The sequence below is a fragment of the Tasmannia lanceolata genome, unplaced genomic scaffold (assembly GCF_043159265.1).
Source record: "Tasmannia lanceolata isolate RefF3 unplaced genomic scaffold, GAP_Taslan_0.1 ptg000006l, whole genome shotgun sequence".
Taxonomy (NCBI): domain Eukaryota; kingdom Viridiplantae; phylum Streptophyta; class Magnoliopsida; order Canellales; family Winteraceae; genus Tasmannia; species Tasmannia lanceolata.
In genome coordinates, this window is record NW_027518683.1 from 50,521,852 (window position 1) to 50,540,846 (window position 18,995).

Here is an 18,995-nt window from a genome sequence, read left to right on the forward strand (position 1 = left end):
AAGTATAGCCAAGTTACCCTTGATAATCCAAAGACAACAGGTCAGTAAATAATACCTGACGCATTTTCTGTTCAGCTAAAAAAACTACGGCAAGCCGTGCAATGTTGCTAACATCGTCACCTAAAAAAGACTCAATTTTTGGAAGAATATTATCGGGAGAGATCTGCTGCAGAATCACAAGACAGTAGGAGTTAATGATAATTCTGGGATAAAACAGACAACTATAAGACTGTCACAAATATCTCCTATCATGTTTTTATCCCGACATTTTGATAAAACGACAAAATCCTGAAATAATCCCGATATTTTAAAAATGTAGCAATATTTTTCATTTTTATCATAAAAGATCATAAAATATCATATAATATCATGATATTATCGCGATATTTTTATGGTATTTTTCTTTTATTTTTTTCTTAAATTCTATATATTTATATATATATATATGAGAAAACGGTTCCTACACCTATGTGTAGAGAGTTCTCTACACACTAGCTTAAAATACAGTGGGGGCCCACATTGTTTGGGTGATCCAAGCCATCCATTTTAAAGGCCCCCACATAGATAGGGTGTCTACAAAAAATCAGATCCATAGGATCATCCCAACCCTACGATTTGTGGAGGTAAAATGGATGTCTATAAACCTTCACAAATTAGTTCATTTTTTGCCTCCAAAGTTCGAATGGTTAGGATGATCCTATGGATCTGATTTTTTGTGGACACCCTATCTATGAGAGGGCCTTAAAAATGAATGGTTTGGATCACCCAAATAATGTGGCCCCCACTGTATTTTAAGCTAGTGTGTAGATAACTTATCTACACGTGTGTAGGAACCGTTTTCTCTCTCTCTCTCTCTCTCTCTCCCTCTCTCTCTCTCTCTCTCTCTCTCTCTCTCTCTCTCTCTCTCTCTCTCTCTCTCTCTCTCTCTCTATATATATATATATATATATATATATATATATATATATATATATATATATATAAATAATTTTATTTTTATCGTTTTTTGCTATATAAATCCGACAAAAAAAACAATAATATATCCCGACATTTTCCCTTGCACCGGTGGCGAAGAATCGTGAACAGGCCCATTACCGAGATTGATATTTGTGACATAAGCTATAAGATGCACCTCAAGACAAATTTATGAAGTGAAGTGGAATAACATACAACACTGTAAGGAACCTTCAATATGCAATCTCCAGCTTCTATGAACTTGGATGCAAACAATGACCTGCATCATGGAAGCAAGTTCTAAACTAATCCGTAGTTAGGGTTTGAAGCAGTTCAATACAAGCTACTCAGATATCAAATACAATTCATTCAATGTTTCAACCAAGAAATCTCATATGGACCGTGAAAAGGCCTGATGTGATAAGTATAATTTATCTCTTTATTAAAAATTAGACAAGCCATAGCAGGATGATCAACTTGAGTTATTGAATTTCGGGAATTTTGGGATCAGATATTAGTTGGCGATGCATTAGAATCATAGGTTTCATCCATGATAGGATGCTTCATTCATATTGTATGGATTTTTATATAATAATGAGTAATAATCATGTCAAGCCTAAAACAACAATTAAAGATTAGCCATCGCAACAAAACACAATTCACATTTGAAGGCATTAATTCCTTCTACTTCTGAATTGTTAAGGCCATCAGCAATCACATTTGCCTTGAAATGATATGATTAATCCTAAAAGAACAATAGATCCCCAAATGACATAAAGATATTCAATAATGATATGATTAATCCACTTGTTACCTTGGATAATATATATATATATATATATATATATATATATATATATATATATATATATAGAGAGAGAGAGAGAGAGAGAGAGAAAGAGAATAGAGTTCCTAAGGTGTCACCTCATATAGCTTATGAGGTGACACCTTAGGAACTCTATTCTCATATATTTTTAAGCGCCACCTCATATAAGCTATATGAGGTGACACCTTAGGAACTCTATTCTCATATATTTTTAAGCGCCACCTCATATAAGCTATATGAGGTGACACCTTAGGAACTCTATTCTCATATATATATATATATATATATACACCTCAGAAACATTTTCCTAATATATATATATTATAAATGCAGGCCAAGTAAAATCTAGCTTACACAACTTCCCTAATAAGAAAGAAACATAAGGAAAAACTGTTTTTCCCATCAGTGAGAAATAGAATGTAGTCAACAAAAAACTACAATCAAAATAAACAGAAAACTCAAGAAATTTTCATCATGCAAGAATGGGATTGCAGGTTATATACTAAAATAATGCCAAGCACAACTTAATCAAATATAGAACTCCAAAACATACAAGTAAGTGACTTGTTATGAATGTACACTTGCAGGAAATAAAAAAAGATTTCAACTCCTTATAACTGCTTCAAGTGTCAGAGCTAATGCATTCGCAAAAATAAATGACCTGAAGTGAAACCTGTGATATGACAAAACCTGCCATAAATGGAAACTCCAACTGAAAGTACTGAAGAAATTTCAAGGCCCGCCTTTTGCTGTAACCATGGCAAGAACTCCCCGCAGTCCTCAACTAAGCCAAGCGAATCCTAAGGTAATAACCTAAATGTTAAGTTAAATGCAATTTGATGTAATATTTCATAGTCATAGCATAATCTTCAGCAGTGGCATAGAAATCTGGCACTTATACATCACTAAAAGTTCAAAAGCAATGCACACACAGTGATACAATCTGTTGAACAAAAGTAACCCATAACTGGATCGATATTATTATAAATAAATAATAGGAAAATGATATAGGCACAACCATGTTTTGATAATAAGTTGGAACTCACCTTGTCCTTGTCCTATATGCTTAGCCAGCTGTTCCAATTCCCAGAAAGCTGTCAGCAGCCTTTGGAGCTTGTTCAAGCATATGAGACAAGGTGAGTTCCAACTTATTATCAAAACGAAGTTGCGCCTACATCATTTCCATAAAAAATTGCATCATAAGTTGGCATGTATATGCACATGATCTGGAATGACCATAATTAAGCAGTTCAAGATTTAAGTAGTTCAAAAGCAGTAATCAAAAACTAAGATATGGCAATCAATAAATAAATGATACTTACATATACATGCTTCTTACATAGACATGATGATTTTATCCATGCATGTGGGCATGCCATTCAAAAAGAAAAATCCATACTCTGATCATGTTCATACATGTGTGAAGTTTTAATGAATTTTTCAGAGGAATAATTAGTAGTTACGAATTAAGAGTACTACCTTTTGGATCTTGGGTTTTGCCCTACTCTGATCATGTTTCAATCAACTCTATCGTCGTTTTATCCCTCTGGCATTGTTTTTTAGGATCTTTTGGTTTATTTGTGTGGTTTATAAAAACACTAGCAAGTTTTCTACTTTTGGAGCAATCCTACTAGATTTACTTGCATCATATAAAGAAATAGTTCTCAAAATCATTCTATTGCATCTAGAATGAGCAGAACATTCCATGCCAATAAAGAACTACTGCAAAATAAAACCTAAAATATACCAAGCTTTTTTTTCCTTTTTGAAAATGCTGAAATATACCATGCTTTCTTTAGAATCTCATTTTCCAACTATTTTGACTAAAAAGGTTAGATGACTTTGAGGGCCTATTTGGTTAGAAAACCATCCACAATCTAATTGGGGGTGGGAGTAAGAGTAGGAAGTTGACCTCAATTAAAACTCATCTTTATGTGGGTTATGTGAATGCTACTTCAATGATGTGGATTCGAAGTGGATGCTAACTTGGTCTTTATGAATGGTAGATTTAGTAAAATGTGTATCTATTTGTCACTCTTGGTTTTTCCAATGTTTCCTTTTATCTAATTATATCTATTTTATATGTTAATTGTATCTTTACGAAAGCAGAACAAGAAAGCATGCAAAACGCCAAAATATTCTGTTCAAAAGAAAAAACAGAACACTCGTCAAAATGGAAGTGACAACTATGGATAGGAGTGGAATGTGAGCATGGCATTGAGCATACACTTTTACAAGTCTCTTATGTATAGCTTTCAAATGTTGAAAGGAACAGCCTTAAGCTTGTACAAATACCCAATGGTAGGTTCAGCCTTAAGCTTGTATAAATACTCCAAAAGCCCTTATTTTGGTCTATTGTGACATGTCATTATGTCAAAACATTGGAGTGTGCAAGGCTCCAACAACGATATCCGAAGAAGGATACTTCTATGAATCCGCCAAAACAAGGATGATCAAATTTAGAGGATCCTTCTACCCAATCCTTGCCGTATTGAATAGTCATATCCGTCTCTGGGTAACTTCTATGAGTTGTTATATAGTAAGTGCCTAAGGGCGAACTTGTATCCATGACAAATACACACGGAAAAATATGTGGGGTGCTCATGTTCGATGATCCAAAGCATTAAGTTGATGTGCCTTCTAAATGATCCTAACCTTAAATTTTTGAGAGTGAGCTTTGTGTATGTGAGCCAGAGTATTGCACAATTCGAACCATTGAGTTCTCATAAAAATTTAGTCATAAGAGCAGACATTTTTTGAATGAATCATGTCCACGCAGAGTGTTACATATCACGGAAAGCTTGCATGAACGATTTCCATGTTTGCAAGGCCAGCACTAATTCCTTTGTTGAGATTCGTAAGGGATTGGGTATGGACGAGAGTTATTGGGTTTAGATAGAGTTGAAGTGTGGTGGTTAAGGTAGGATACGTGCTACTAATTATTAGGGAAGGAAGGAGTTACCTATTTTGTTGGGTGTGATTTATTGCTATTTGTTAGGAGGTTACCAATTTCTTTGGCATGCTAGTGTAGATAGGATAGCTGCGAGGTGTTGCTGTTTCGTAGAAGTTATTATAAATAATTAGAGCAGGTTTAATGGAGAAAATAGAAAAATTATTCCATAAATTGTGTTTTTGCACAAAACGAAGGACTGACCCTTCCCGCAAAAGTGGGTCAAGAGGCTGATTAATTCCGTTAGGAACCAAATCAGAAGGTCCGCAACATTTGGTAGTAGAGGAAGGTTCGTAACATTTGGTATCAGAGCAAGGCATGGATAATCCAAGGATCGGGCGGTTGGAAGCTGATATGTGTTCTCTTGCTATGGGACAAGAGAGAATGATCAAGAAGATGCATGAGATGTTTTCTGCTATGAACACTCAGCTTGACGAGATGGCGGCTACACGTAAGGGCAAACATGAGGAAAGCTCCAACAACCAAAATAGTAATGCTGGAGAGAGAGCTTATGGCCCCCTCTAGGATGGGTGGTTCGTGTTCAATGAATTCATATCATCCCAAGCTCAAAGAAGAAAAGGAGAAAAGACCACAAAATAAAGACGTTTATCTACGTTGTCAATTTCGACAAGGCCGTCGCCGAAAAATCTGGCATTCCTCTCAACCCATCCAGCATCATCAAAAAGATCCTCGCCCAACACCATATGCATATTAACATCACAATCGTTCTAAAAAAACACAACGAAAGAGCTTTGATGAACAGCATGATGAGGTCGGTTTGAAAATGTAGTTGTCTCGACCATTGATGAAGACGTGCGGAATGGTGACTAATCACAAGATGAAGATAAGAGAAAAAGAAAGGGAGAGAGAGGAAAAAGAAAAAGGGAATAGAGAAGAATTCTATGATCGATTGATGAGCCAGCCCTCTACTATGGATTTTTGGTCCGCAACCCCGCCTTATAGAATGAGTAAGGAGAGGAAGCAGCCCCACTTCCACACTCAAGTCGGTGAATTTATCAAGAGTGATCTTGCACACCCCAACCATTCCGGTCTATAGATTCATTAGGAGAACTTAAACACATGCAGGGGCACCTGTGGAGTAAGGAACTGATCTTTCTTTTGTCGTTGTTGTACAATATCCATTGCCTCGTCGCTTAGCTATCGCGTCTCAGCTTGGCTTTCTATGGTCAAGTTTTCACATGCGAAGGATACAAATACAGCGAGATCCCTTATCTGAGGAAATAAAAGAACCTCGACCATGAAAAAGAGTAGAAACCCTAGCAATAAAGATGACTCAAACACATGCAATTTATTTTCAATCGATACGCCCTGCAACTTGCACTTGAATTCCTTTTGTATGCAAATATCGATCGAAACTTGAACCCGTGTATAGGTATGAAATTTGAGAAAGCACAACAATTGAAATGAACAGTCCGTATTGGTATAAGATCTATTCCCATGTTCTGATATTTCCATTTTATGTTTGATTAATCTCCAATAGGACAAGGTTAATTTCAAGGGGGGTGGAATGTTACGTATTTGGGAAAGCTTGCATGAAAGATTTCATGTTTGCCAAGCCAGCACTAATTACTTTGTTGAGATTCTTAAGGGCGTGGGTATGGATGTGAGTTATTGGGTCTAGATAGATAGATTGGTAGAGTTGAAGTGTGGTGGTTAAGGTAGGTTGCACGCTACTAATTATTAGGGAAGGAGTTACCTATTTTGTTGGGTGTGAGGTATTGCTATTTGTTAGGATGTCACCAATTTCTTTGGCATGCTAGTGTAGATAGGATAGCTACGAGTTGTTGCTATTTCTTAGGAGTTATTATAAATACTTGTAGCAGATTCAGTGGAGGAAATGAAGAAATTATTCCATGAAGAGGACTGAATCTACCCTCGAAGTGGGTCAAGAGGCTGATCCTCCCTCCGAGAAGATCAATTCCGTTATGAACCAAATCGGGTTCGTATCACCATTGCCTTATGGTATACTCGCATATAGATCCAATCAAATAAAACAGATACATTCCATTCCAAACTAATGCAAATGTGCGATCTGATAGGGAGAAAATACGGTAGGACCGTTAGAGCCCACCACGTGTCACCCTTATACCAAAGGAATCTAATTATGATCAAGAAAAGTATACAGACAAGTGTTGGGGGAAAAATAAATAAATTCCCCTTTTACTTTAGACACATGGCATACATGCTAATGCATGGCAAGCACTACGACAAGTGGCAAACATGCTAAAAACTTGGCATACACAAGGACACATGGCTTATACACCAAAACATGGTGTAAGAACTCTGAGCCTATAAAAGGCACCCCCTTGCTCAATGGTAAAGGACACTCTTCTTCCCCCCATAAGCATGTTTATCTCTATTAGTCTTGCTTAGATATTTGTGATACCAATACCTGACTTGAGCGTCGGAGGGTGCCCCCGAGTCCCCACTCTGGGGCCCTTCTAACGTTGTTTTCTATGAGCGCAGGCGCCCATGAATAGGAGCTCTACCAACCCAAGATGCTGGTTTTGCCGATTGCGCACGCCCAACGCCCAGATCCGGATTTTGGCATCATCAGATTGGCGCCATCCGTGGGACCCGAAACGAAAAAAATTTGAGCACGACAATGGTTCCAAAGAAAACTGCGCTGGGGGGCAGGGATAAGACATCAAGATGATTTCTGGGCCGAACCATATTCGCACGTATCTTGGTGAAGGCAACCACAAACCCATTCGGGCCTTGGCACTTTCAGTGGAGGGCGGTCGAGTCGCATCCTCGGTCAAAACACACAAAAAAAAGGGGAAGAGAACGGGGCGTCAAAAGACCGGGAAATGTAGTTTCTCCAAGGAATTGCCGGATAACCTTGCCATCTTCATCATCTGCAAGCTTGACTCCATCGCCGGCACTCCTTGAATTAGGCCCTTTCCTTTTCTCTATCAGAAATCCTTTGCCGTGAGAAAATCAGGTTTTGCCTTCTATTTTTTATTTCCAATTTTAGTCCGTATAAAAAAAAAGATAGGAAAGGTACGATGCCATCACCGTTTCAGATCTTTTATTTAAAGTAAAATGGCAGAGCCTTGCCTTGTAAAAGAATCCTTCCTTTGGAAAGAAAATAAAGAGCCAAAAACTAACCTAAGGGAAATGGAAAGTAATATATACGCATAACTCCCTGTATATATTCTCTTCAACCCTATGCGTATTGTAAGAACAAGGGATTGCTCCGTCAATATCTCTTGGTTTGTTAATCCTTGTTGAGTGGACTGGTCAATCCATTTCCTCCTGGATCGAGTAGGCTTAGTGAGTCCACTCAGCAAGGGTGTATCAGTTATTTCACCTCTAATAATTTATCCAGACTCCGAGTAAGCCGCAAATGATCAAAGACAAAACCAGTGAGACCTAACCCTGTTTTAACAAAAGCCCACACCCCATGATTTTGGTTGTTTCCACCCATCTACTTAAATGCGCAACACAACTAATAGAAGCAAGTAGAAGAGTCTGTACGCGTGAAGGAGAGTTAGTGTTTAAAGAGCTTAAAACACCAGTGTTAGTTTTGGTAATGACACTCAAGCAAAGCAAAACGGATTTAAAAAGAAAAAAGAAAAACACTTATTTGGAAAACATGGTTTCTTATATTTGATTGTTGTTTTGACAACACCCCTTCACTTTGGTAATAAGAGCCATGTTGCAAACCCTCTTCAAAGTGTTTACAACACCTCGATAAAGTTTGATAATTGCACCCCAACATGGAGTTGACGCCGTAAGTGTTGGCCCACATAAAAAATAAGAATTCTCTACAAGGACTTGTCATGAGAGATAAAGGAATATGTTATTGCATATGAAAAGGAGATTCGGAGACGTGGAGTGCAGGATCTATTTAGAAATTTGATAGAGTGTCGCTTCTTCTATCCTGGTCTTTTCCAATCCGACATCAAAGGAAGCTACTGCATAAGCGGACCACATCCATGGTATCCGGAGCTGTTATCCTCGAGTCATCTGATTGATCTCAGTTGTCGATTGAGGTCAGATATCCGACCAAAGGCTTACACAAGCTCCCCCGAGCAAAGGCCCCTCCCAGGCCAAGCTAGAAAACTCCGCCGAGCCTAAGCAGAGAAGCTCTTCCCAACTCCGGTCGAGCATAGTGTCACCTCCAAGGCCGACCATTGCCACAATAATTCATCCCGACCCTCAAGCTCGATCCTCGGACCGAGTCCTCCTCGTACCTACGAATCTCCTCCCTCCTTCTGGACTTACAGGCTTATTTCAATCTGTGAACGTCAGGAAGGCAGGATCTTGTAGGATTCATTCATCCCCTTCACAAATTTCGCATCAGAAACACCATGAGGGTCGGAGTCCTCTACTTCAACAATGGCGGCACCGGTCTCCGGTTGAGAGACCTTGGTTTTTCCGGCAAGATCGGCACCAACGCCCTGTTAAATCTTTCGGGCCTCCATTCGGCTATCTTCGTCATCAACAAAGTCGCCGGTAGGGCTGCACATGGTTCGGTCCGGTTCGGTTCGGTTTAAGGGAATTTCTTAAACCGAACCGATCCCATCGGTTTGGATTTTTTCCAAACCGTAACCGAACCGATTGGCAGTTGAACCGAACCGGTTTTGACCGGTTCGGTTTGGTTCGGTTCACGGTTTATCTGCATTTCACCTATAAGTAATGGGCAGTTCTAAATAGAAAAAGACATAATGGATTAATATTGGGCGAACCGTTTGATTTTGGGGATAATGGACAACTTTACACTGTTTGATTTTGGGGATAATGGACGAACCGTTTGAAGTTTGAAGTTGAACGGCAAAAAATACTAAAAAGAGATATCTGAAACGGTTCGGTTCGGTTTTCATATCAATTGCCGGTTCGGTTCGGTTTTGCGGATTAATATTTTCTGAACCGTGAACCGAACCGATTGGATCGGTTTTGTGAAAATCGTAACCGCGACCGAACCGGTAGATATAAAAACCGAACTGAATGGCCCGGTTCGGTTCGGTTTATCGGTTTGAGCGGTTTTGTTGTGCAGCCCTAATCGTCGGACAGACTCCAGAATTCAATCGCCTGGGCCCTACTCCAAGCCAAAACCCTTCTTCCAAATCGTCAGGGACCTACTTTGACAGCCATCAGCTGCATCAGTATGGGGAAAACAGGTAATAATATTTAAAAGTAAAAAATAAAAAAGAGAAGAATTGTGGAGGCCAGGATTACCCATTTCACCTCCATCTTTTAGACTCGGCCTCTCTTCTTAGTCGAAGCTCCGCCACAGTCCAAGCTAAAAAGCTCTTCCGGGGCCAGCTAAAAGGCTCCTTTAAATTAAGATTTTGAAGGACTTTCATCATCCGGGATTCCCAAAGTTCCAGCCATGATATGTTCATGGCTAACTCTATAAGAAAACGATGGGTCCCCTGAAAGCTTAAAAAAAACCTTGGAACAAGTTCCAAGGCTCACCACTCAAAATAATAATTAATACTCAAATTCTTATGAGTTATTTGAATGACTTGAAAAATCCGGGCCATTTATTTAATGGGCGCTTATACAGAAATGCTACATACTAACCATCGGCGGTTAAAGTCATGGTAAACAACAAAGTATTTCTAGTCGCTGAGTAAATAATCACTATTGAGGTTTCTAAACCATGCGTAGAGCTGTGTTCTCCTCCAAATATCTTGGTTGCAGTTTTATCTTGTTGAAATTCTATGTTTGCTTTTGAAATGCCATTTGCACGATTAATATTTGTGTTGAAGTTCTTCCTCTAGGCCAAGCTTAAAAGTTCCTGCAAGGTCCTAGGCCGAGATCAAAAGCCCTCTCCGAGGCTAAGCATCGCCAAAAAGACCCCTCCGAGGCACGACATCAACGGAACCCGGATCTCACCTTATGCGGTTGGAGATACCGAGGCACGACATCAACAGAACCCGGATCCCACCTTATACGGTCGTAGATACCAGGGAACGATATCAACGGAGCCCGGATCTCACCTTATGCGGTCGGAGATACCGAGGCACGACATCAACGGAACCCGGATCCCACCTTATGCAGTTGGAGATACCGAGGCACAACATCAACAGAACCCAGATCCCACCTTATACGATAGAAGACACCAGGGCACGACATCAACGGAGCTCGAATCCCACCTTATATGGTTGGAGATACCGAGGCACGACGTCAACGGAACCCGGATCCCACCTTATGCGGTTGGAGATACCGAGGCACGGCATCAACGGAACCCGAATCCCACCTTATGCGGTCGGAGAAACCGAGGCACGACATCAACTGAACCCGGATCCCACCTTATATGGTTGGAGATATCGAGGCACGACACCAACGGAACCCGGATCCCACCTTATGCGGTCGGAGATACCGATACACGACATCAACTGAACCCGGATCCCACCTTATATGGTCGGAGATACCGAGGCACGACACCAACGGAACCCCAGTCCCTCAAAGCTGGAACATAGACAATCGCCAAAAGTTTTATCAGTAAAAAGGAAGGGACCGAAAGAAAACAAGGAGTGGGACAGAGGTAACATCTGGGTTGATCCCCCTGAGAATACCCTAAAACGCTCCCCATGAAAAAATACTTGTCCTTTTTAAAATGGCAGGCAAGGCCCATCAACTCCGAGCTGATCACTCGAGAGGAAGATGGCCCTTCCACAAACAAGATACCCTGAAGTGACGCCCCGCGAGGGCGCAATAGAGGTATTCTTGCCGACGAAATTAGAAATCAACAACATTCCATCAATAAGAAACCTGCAAAAAGGCTCAAACACCCTATACAATGTCACATAAAATATACAGGAAGCAAGCGAGCCTTCCTTTCCAAGTCCTCACAACGACAAAAAAAAAAGGAGAGAGAAAAAAGAAAGAGAGTTCGAAGAGTTATTACAAACCCAGCACATGGGTCCGGCATTACCACTACAATTCCACCAGATTAAAAATACCAAGTACAGTGGAAAAGGCTCGGAACCCAGCACAAGGGCCCGACATTACCACTACAATTCTACCAGATGGAAAATACCAAGTACGGTGGGAAAGGCTCAGAATCCAGCACAAGGGTCCGGCAGGGCCACTACAATTCCACCTTATGGAAAATGCCAAGTACAGTGGGAAAAGGCTCGGAACCCATCAAAAGGGTCCGGCCTTACTACTACCATTCCACTTAGATAGAAAAAGAGCCTAGTTGAACAAAAAAGACTCAGACCTCAGGACAAGGGTCCAGCCGCACTACCACCATTCCACTTAGATGGAAAAAGAGCCCGGTCGAGCAAAAAAGGCTCGGACCTCAGGACAAGGGTCCGGTCACCCTACGGTTATTCCACTTAGATGGAGAAAAGGCCCCTCGAGAAAGAACCGCCGAATGTAGCAGCACGCCCCTTCACCTTCCCAGATTCCCATTAATACCCTCGTCACTAAATTCTTTGACCAGACAAAGGAACTTACTCTTTTGGTCCATTTAATGGACCAAAGGAGTAGGGGGTATTATGATAGGGAGAAAATACGGTAGGACCGTTAGAGCCCGCCACGTGTCACCCTTATACCAAAGGAATCTAATTATGATCAAGAAAAGTATAAAGACAAGTGGTGAGGGAAAAATACATAAATTCCCCTTTTACTTTAGACACATGGCATGCATGCTAATGCATGGCAAGCAGTACAACAAGTAGCAAACATGCTAAAAACTTAGCATGCACAAGGACACATGGCTTATACGCCAAAACATGGTGTAAGAACTCTGAGCCTATAAAAGGCACCCCTTGCGCATTGCGCAATGGTAAAGGACACTCTTCTTCCCTCCATAAGCATGTTTATCTCAGTGATACCGATACCTGACGCTCGTGCCCTTGAGTCCTTACTCCAGGGTCCTTCTAACGTTGTTTTCTATGAGCGCAGGCACCCATGAATAGGAGCTCTACCAGCCTGAGCTGCTGGTTTTGCCGATAGCGCTCGCCCGACACCCAGATCCGGATTTTGGCATCATCACGATCAAAGACAAGCAATGTTGAAAATTGAAAACAATAAGAAAATAGAAGCAGAAGAAGAATTAAAGTAGAAAATAGGTAGGGTTGAAGCTAACCTTCTTAGATAAGGAGACGGCATTTGCAGTAGGTTTAAAGGAAAGGGGCGAAGATAGAAGAAAAAGGGGGCGGTGGAAATAAGCGTTTGTGATTCGAGTCGCGAACCACATCCCGCTTTTTCCTCGCTTTTCTCCTTCTTCTTCTTCTTCTTCTTCTTCTTCTTCTTCTTCTAGGGTTTCTGTCGTTTTCCCCTCGCTTTTCCCTCGCTTTTCTTCTCTTCCTTCTAGGGTTTGTGTTGTTTTCCCCTTCTCTCTTATAACGAATATGGCGACTATCTTCCTCTCTTTTTGTCCGAATTGGGGAATGCGCTCCTATACCGGTTTCTCAGACGAGAGTCTGAGACACACCTTTGAGCTGCGTTTGGATTCGTGGAATCCGAATCGCCAGTATATCTACTGATATTGGCGGATAAGTGCACTAACTCACCTTGTCTTTTCTTTGTTGATCGGTTTGTTAGAGCTTTTGGGAGATTGTAATCAACTTTTTGACAACTGGTTAATAAATAAAAGATAGACAGAGTTAGTTCAATTATCAAAACATGGTTGTGCTGATATTAGTAGCCAGTCAGAATAACACCACTAGTTGTGGGGAACATATTTCCTTGTCAGCCCCCCCTTCGCCCTTATCCAGCTATTTATTTTATTTTATTTTATTTTATTTTGGGGGGGGGGGGGGGGGGGCAGTATATCTAGGGGTGTCGATGGATCCACTTCGGTCGGATCCACCTATGTCACAGTCACGATCCATTCAAATTCCTTATCGGTCGGGTCGGAGTCGGATTGTTCTTCGGATCCTACTTTCCACGTCATGATCACGATCCATTTTAATTCAGACCGTCCATCGGAGTGTCATATTATGTCCCTCTAAGCTAAGTAAACACTTAATTTCTTTAAAAAGAGATATAATGGCAGTCCACTATTAGTGTGTATCTATGCATTTTCTTCAATTAAATTAAAAATTTATCTATGTTTAATCTATGTGTCTAATAATGCTTGTAAACAATAAAACTAATCAAAATTACATACACAAATATAATGTATAACTATTATCAAATAATATGATGCATAAAGAACAAAACCCCTCTCTCTTTTCCTTCGTGAAAGTATGAAATGAAACAACTGAAATGAGTGAAATCGCATTCCCATCCGATTCATTAAGTGATAAGAGAGCTTTTGACCAAAATATCCTTCATATAACGGTTAGCATTAAAACAATTTGGAGGGTATTTTGTAAACCATTTTGGATCATGACTATCCAATGGGCATCTGTGGCGTGCCCATACACAATCCAAAATTTTTCGGATCCCATATTTGATGATCCGAAATATGCCCATGGATCCTATTCATATGTTTAGATCCCGTTCATTAACGTTCAGATTCGGACGATCCATTGGACCGTCTGGATCCATTGACACCCCTAAGTATATCAGCCTCTTTTTAACTTGGGAAAGCCACACCAGAGGGCCTTATTTACTTCGCGTGGGAAAGATTCAACTGCCCTAACTGCCACTTGGGTTACATTTGGTTGTCCCATGCAAAAAAAAAGGGCAGATTTATCATTTCCGCTTTTTTTTAACCAAATGTCGGAATTAGGCGGACTCATAATGGGATCTTGATTCTAGTGCCTTATTCTAGAATCATTTTCCCATTTCTCACATCGGAAAAGTTGATGGATGTGGAAGGGCTTATAGAGATTTTGGCACCCTCACCTTAACAGCTAGCTTTTAAGGGTGAGTTCTACATGGGTCCCAACAAGTGGTATCTAAGCTGGGGGTGTGGTATCCCAAGTGTGCAAAAGCAAAGATCCCACATCAGAAAAGTTGATGGATGTTGATGGGCTTGTAAAGATTTGGGCACCCTCCCCTTAACGGCTAGCTTTTAAGGGTGAGTTTCACACGGGTCCCAACAAGTGGTACCAAAGCCGGGGCGTGGTAGCCCCGATGTGCCTCCCAGTACGGAAAAAACTCCCTTGGGAAGATCTCGATAACCCTTGTGTAGGCACGAGGACGGAATAAATCCCTCGGGATGGAGACCCACGTTACTTTCATGTGAAGGGGGAGATTGTTGAGGGTTCCACAAAAGCAAAGATTCCACATCGAAAAAGTTGATGGATGTGGAAGGGCTTATAAAGATTTGGGCAACCTCCCCTTAACAACTAGCTTTTAGGGATGAGCTCTACATGGACCCCAACAATTCCGGCAATCCAAATGCACCTTCATGCTTTTAGATTGAAAATGAGCGGTGTGCATTTATGTACTTGGTGCGAGTTACAACACTCACCTGATCACTTTTTTGTTTTGTTTGAGAGGAAAGTTTCGAATGGGGGAACTAGGTCGTTTTGTTTTGCTTGAGAGGAAAGTTTCAAATAGGGGAACCGGATGGAACCATGTATCCTCAGAGCATATCTCATTCCTATATTTTTCTATTTGACACGGACATCATGTGCAAGAATCCAAGGATTTTCCTCTCCCTTTTAGTTTTGAATTTTAGGCCATGTTTGACAACCATAATATTAGCATATCACTTGTTGACAGAATTGCTAGGGAGAGGGATTGGAGGGAGAGGGGGAGGAGGAGAATTGAGAGCGGATGAATGAGAAGATGATTAGATTTTGCTTGAAGATATGAAAAAAAACATTTCTCTAATTTGAGTAGATATTTTCTTTTGGGAAATGATAAATTTGACCCTTTTTCTACATGAAACGTCTAACTCTAGTGTACGTGGCAATCACTGTCACGCCCCGATCTCATTGTGTAAATACTATCCGATTTTGGATCTTCGACCCTCGTCGGTTTTGCTTTCCAGCTGTACTAACCGTGCCCGACCCACTCCGTTAGGCCCGCCCTTTGGAGATGAAATGGTCTACACAGGGTGAGGGGGAATCCACATATACAGCCCAGCAACTTTTCCTCCATTTTCGATGTGATATCTCACAATCCGTCCCTTTGGGGCCCAACATCCTCGTTAGCACACCGTACTAGAGGGATGTCCTGCTTTGATACCATTATGTCACAACCCGATCTCACTATGTACGTATTGTCCGATTCCGGGTCTTTCACCCTCAGCATCACTAACCGTGCCCGACCCACTTCGCAGGGCTAACCCCTCGGAGAAGCTAAAAAACGCATCTACTCAGGAAGAGGGTGAATCCACACATATATCCCATCAATTTTTCCTCCCTTTCCGATGTGGTATCTCACAATCACGACCATTGGATACTCCTCACGACGATTAAACCAGCCCCTCTGTAGTCATAAATACACCTGAGGTGGCTATGCCAAGTAAAAAAGATAGCATTCCCTCAACCCTAACCAGACCCAACCTGAGTCTCGGGTTGAGGATGGTCAACCCTAACCCAACCCGCCTCTAAATCTCTAATCCCCAACCCAACCCATCTAACATGTTTTACCAAACCAGGCCGGGTTGAGTTAGGTTGGGTTCAGATTCACCCAGGGCCGGATAGAGAAAAATACAAGAAAAAAACATAACCTTAAGAAAATCACAAAAAATTAGAGGACGGACGTACGTTGGATTCAGGCCGTGTTGGGTTGCCAAGGCCTCAACCCTAACCCAACACAAAATTAAATTGGGTTAGCTTTTATAAAACCCTAACCCAACCCGAGGAAATGCCAACCCAATTGGAGCCCAAATCAAGTTGAACCCTTCGGGTTCGAGTTGAATCCAACCCAAATTGTATCCCTAAATGACATGCATGTTTGGTTGTCAAAAAACAGTGAGAGAAAGTAAAAGCAGCTTAAAACCCCTAATAGGAGTATAGGACCCCTCCTTTTTACGAAATAAATGCTAGGCACCACCTAAGCATTTGTAGCCCGTTGCTTTTATGTTGTTAGTATACCTTTTTACGATACATGTGGGTTGATCCTTGACCATTGATCCCTCCCCAATCTTAGCCCCACCCCACCAGCACATAATTGAATACATGTTATATGTACATTGATTTTTGGTCATCGCTCTATGCAGGCTACACTTGTTCGTAACAGATTACCATGTACGGGCTCTGTTTGGTTATCTACCATCGCATCCTCCATCTCAGCCCCTCTACTAGATCGCTGATCAGTATAAATGTAGGATATATTATTAATTTTTACCACTAGACCCTCTGCATAAGCCCAAACAATACATAACTCACCAATATATTCGAGTCCCATTGGCTTTTGGTCATTAGGCCCTCCATCTTAGTACTATTGGAAGATTAACGATTAGTATACATGTGAGGTCCATTATTTTTTCGGCTACTTGGCCCTCTGTGTAAGGCCCCACTAGTATATAACTTAAAATATGTGGGCCATTAATTTTTTGCTGTTGGTGTCTCATCTTAGCCCAGGCAGTGGTTTGGTGCCGATCATCGGCTAGCGTTTGTTTCCGGCCCGCAGTCTATGTGATCATTAGGCTTTCTATCCATGCTTCACTAGTATTCAAATTGATTTGGGCCTCATTGGTTTTTGGCTTTTTGCCCATCATGTCCTCCATCTAAGCCCTACTAGTCATTCATTGATTATTCCTTTTATGTAGACCCTAATAATATATATACCTCTTAACTATATCTGGGCACCATTATTTTTTGGTAGAGGCCATATATCATAGTCCTACTAAACAGGTGGGGATGGGGCTCATTTCTGTGAGGCCCTCTACCTAGTATATAACCCATCATTATACATATATTATACATACAGGCCTATTGATTTCGGGCTGTTGGAAGCTTATCTTGACCGAGGTTTTAAATTTCGGTTTCGGTACCCATTTCGACCCACTGAAATCTGAAATTTCAGCGAAATCCAAAATTTCTGGCCGAAATTTGGTATTTTGGCTCTAAATTTCGGATGAAATTTTGTAACATTTTTTAAAAATAAAAAATGGCATTTAATCGGACCGAAATTTGGAATTTTGCAAAATTTCCAATTTCGGTCGAAATTTAAAACCATGATCTTGACATTGCCAGTCGATCATTGATTAAAAAACTGACCCTCGATGTAGCCCCCTAATACACCACTAATTACTATTCATGTGGGGTCTTTTGTTTTTTTGCTATTAGAACTTCTCTGTAGGCCCACTATTCAATTCATTGGTGTACATATAGACCCCACTACCTATAATATACTAGCATTCCTGGCCGATGATAAGCATGTGTAAAATGGTGGGACCCACACTATATGCAATGAAATATGGGTGCCAGTAAGGACCCACTTGCCAGCTATATGTTTAATTAACCTTGCTAACTTTGGCAGTCGCGGCATTCATCACATTTCCATTTCAAAACTGAAACAAACACAACCCCCGCTGGAAATTTGACCGCGCTTTCCACGTCATCAATCCGTGCCGTGTAGAGTATATGCTGTCCGTCGATCTGAACAATCAACGGTTCAAAAACTTTCCGAAAATTCACAGCGAATAGAACCCCGCCAATAAGCTCAGACAAGCTGCTGTATAAATATTCCCCAAATCATCCTAAACTCCCACTCCACTTGGAATTTTGGGTTTGCAGAGAAATTTCAGGAAAAAGAAAAATCTTTGTTTTTGTGCTCTGTTTTTCTTAACAATGTCAGGACGTGGAAAGGGAGGCAAGGGTTTGGGAAAAGGAGGAGCTAAGCGTCATCGGAAGGTTCTTAGAGATAACATTCAGGGGATTACAAAGCCGGCTATCAGGCGACTGGCGAGGAGGGGAGGCGTGAAGAGGATCAGCGGTCTCATCTATGAAGAGACTAGGGGTGTTCTCAAGATCTTTTTGGAGAATGTTATTCGTGATGCCGTTACCTATACTGAGCATGCTCGCCGGAAGACTGTTACTGCCATGGATGTAGTCTATGCCCTCAAGAGGCAGGGTCGAACCCTATATGGATTTGGGGGTTAGGGTTTTATTATCAAAGTCTTGCTGTCAAGAAAAGAAAAAATCTAGAGATGTAGGGTTTTGGACCTTTGGTCTAGGGTTTTTTTTTACATGGGTAGGGTGGAAGCAAGCCAAAAATGTATGCGTTTTCTATTTTTGAATGTGTGAAATTTGTGAGTTTGCTTCATTCATGTGGTGTTTTGTGACCAGATCTTCTATTGAAAAAAAGAACAAATGAAGGGGACAATATATTTTAGGGAAATGATATAGGCACAACCATGTTTTAATAATCGCACTAACTCAGCCTGTCTTTTGTTTCTCTAATTGGCTTGTGAAAGTTTATAGGAGC

The 18,995-nt window shown here is 40.9% G+C and overlaps 2 protein-coding genes across 3 annotated transcripts in view; one reads left to right on the plus strand and one right to left on the minus strand.

Annotated features, from left to right (window-relative positions):
* LOC143880493 (ribulose-1,5 bisphosphate carboxylase/oxygenase large subunit N-methyltransferase, chloroplastic-like) overlaps positions 1-13,234 on the minus strand; it is a 50,056-nt gene extending 36,822 nt beyond the window's left edge. Inside the window, exons 1-4 of one of the 2 annotated variants that reach the window (XM_077383544.1) lie at positions 12,802-13,234; positions 2,471-2,580; positions 1,171-1,234; positions 56-163 (exon numbers count right to left, since the gene is read on the minus strand). In XM_077383544.1, coding sequence (XP_077239659.1) covers positions 56-163; positions 1,171-1,234; positions 2,471-2,580; positions 12,802-12,912 — 393 coding nt within the window. In that variant the 5' untranslated portion in view covers positions 12,913-13,234. Of the gene's footprint in view, positions 1-55; positions 167-1,170; positions 1,235-2,470; positions 2,581-12,801 lie in introns of both variants that reach the window. The other variant, XM_077383543.1, reaches the window with a different exon arrangement.
* Positions 13,235-18,265: 5,031 nt separating this feature from the next.
* Positions 18,266-18,833, plus strand: LOC143878690 (histone H4). Its single transcript, XM_077380945.1, has one exon. It carries the CDS (start codon positions 18,359-18,361, stop codon positions 18,668-18,670), a length of 312 nt encoding a protein of 103 aa, XP_077237060.1. The 5' UTR covers positions 18,266-18,358; the 3' UTR covers positions 18,671-18,833.
* The last annotated feature ends 162 nt before the right edge of the window (positions 18,834-18,995 follow it).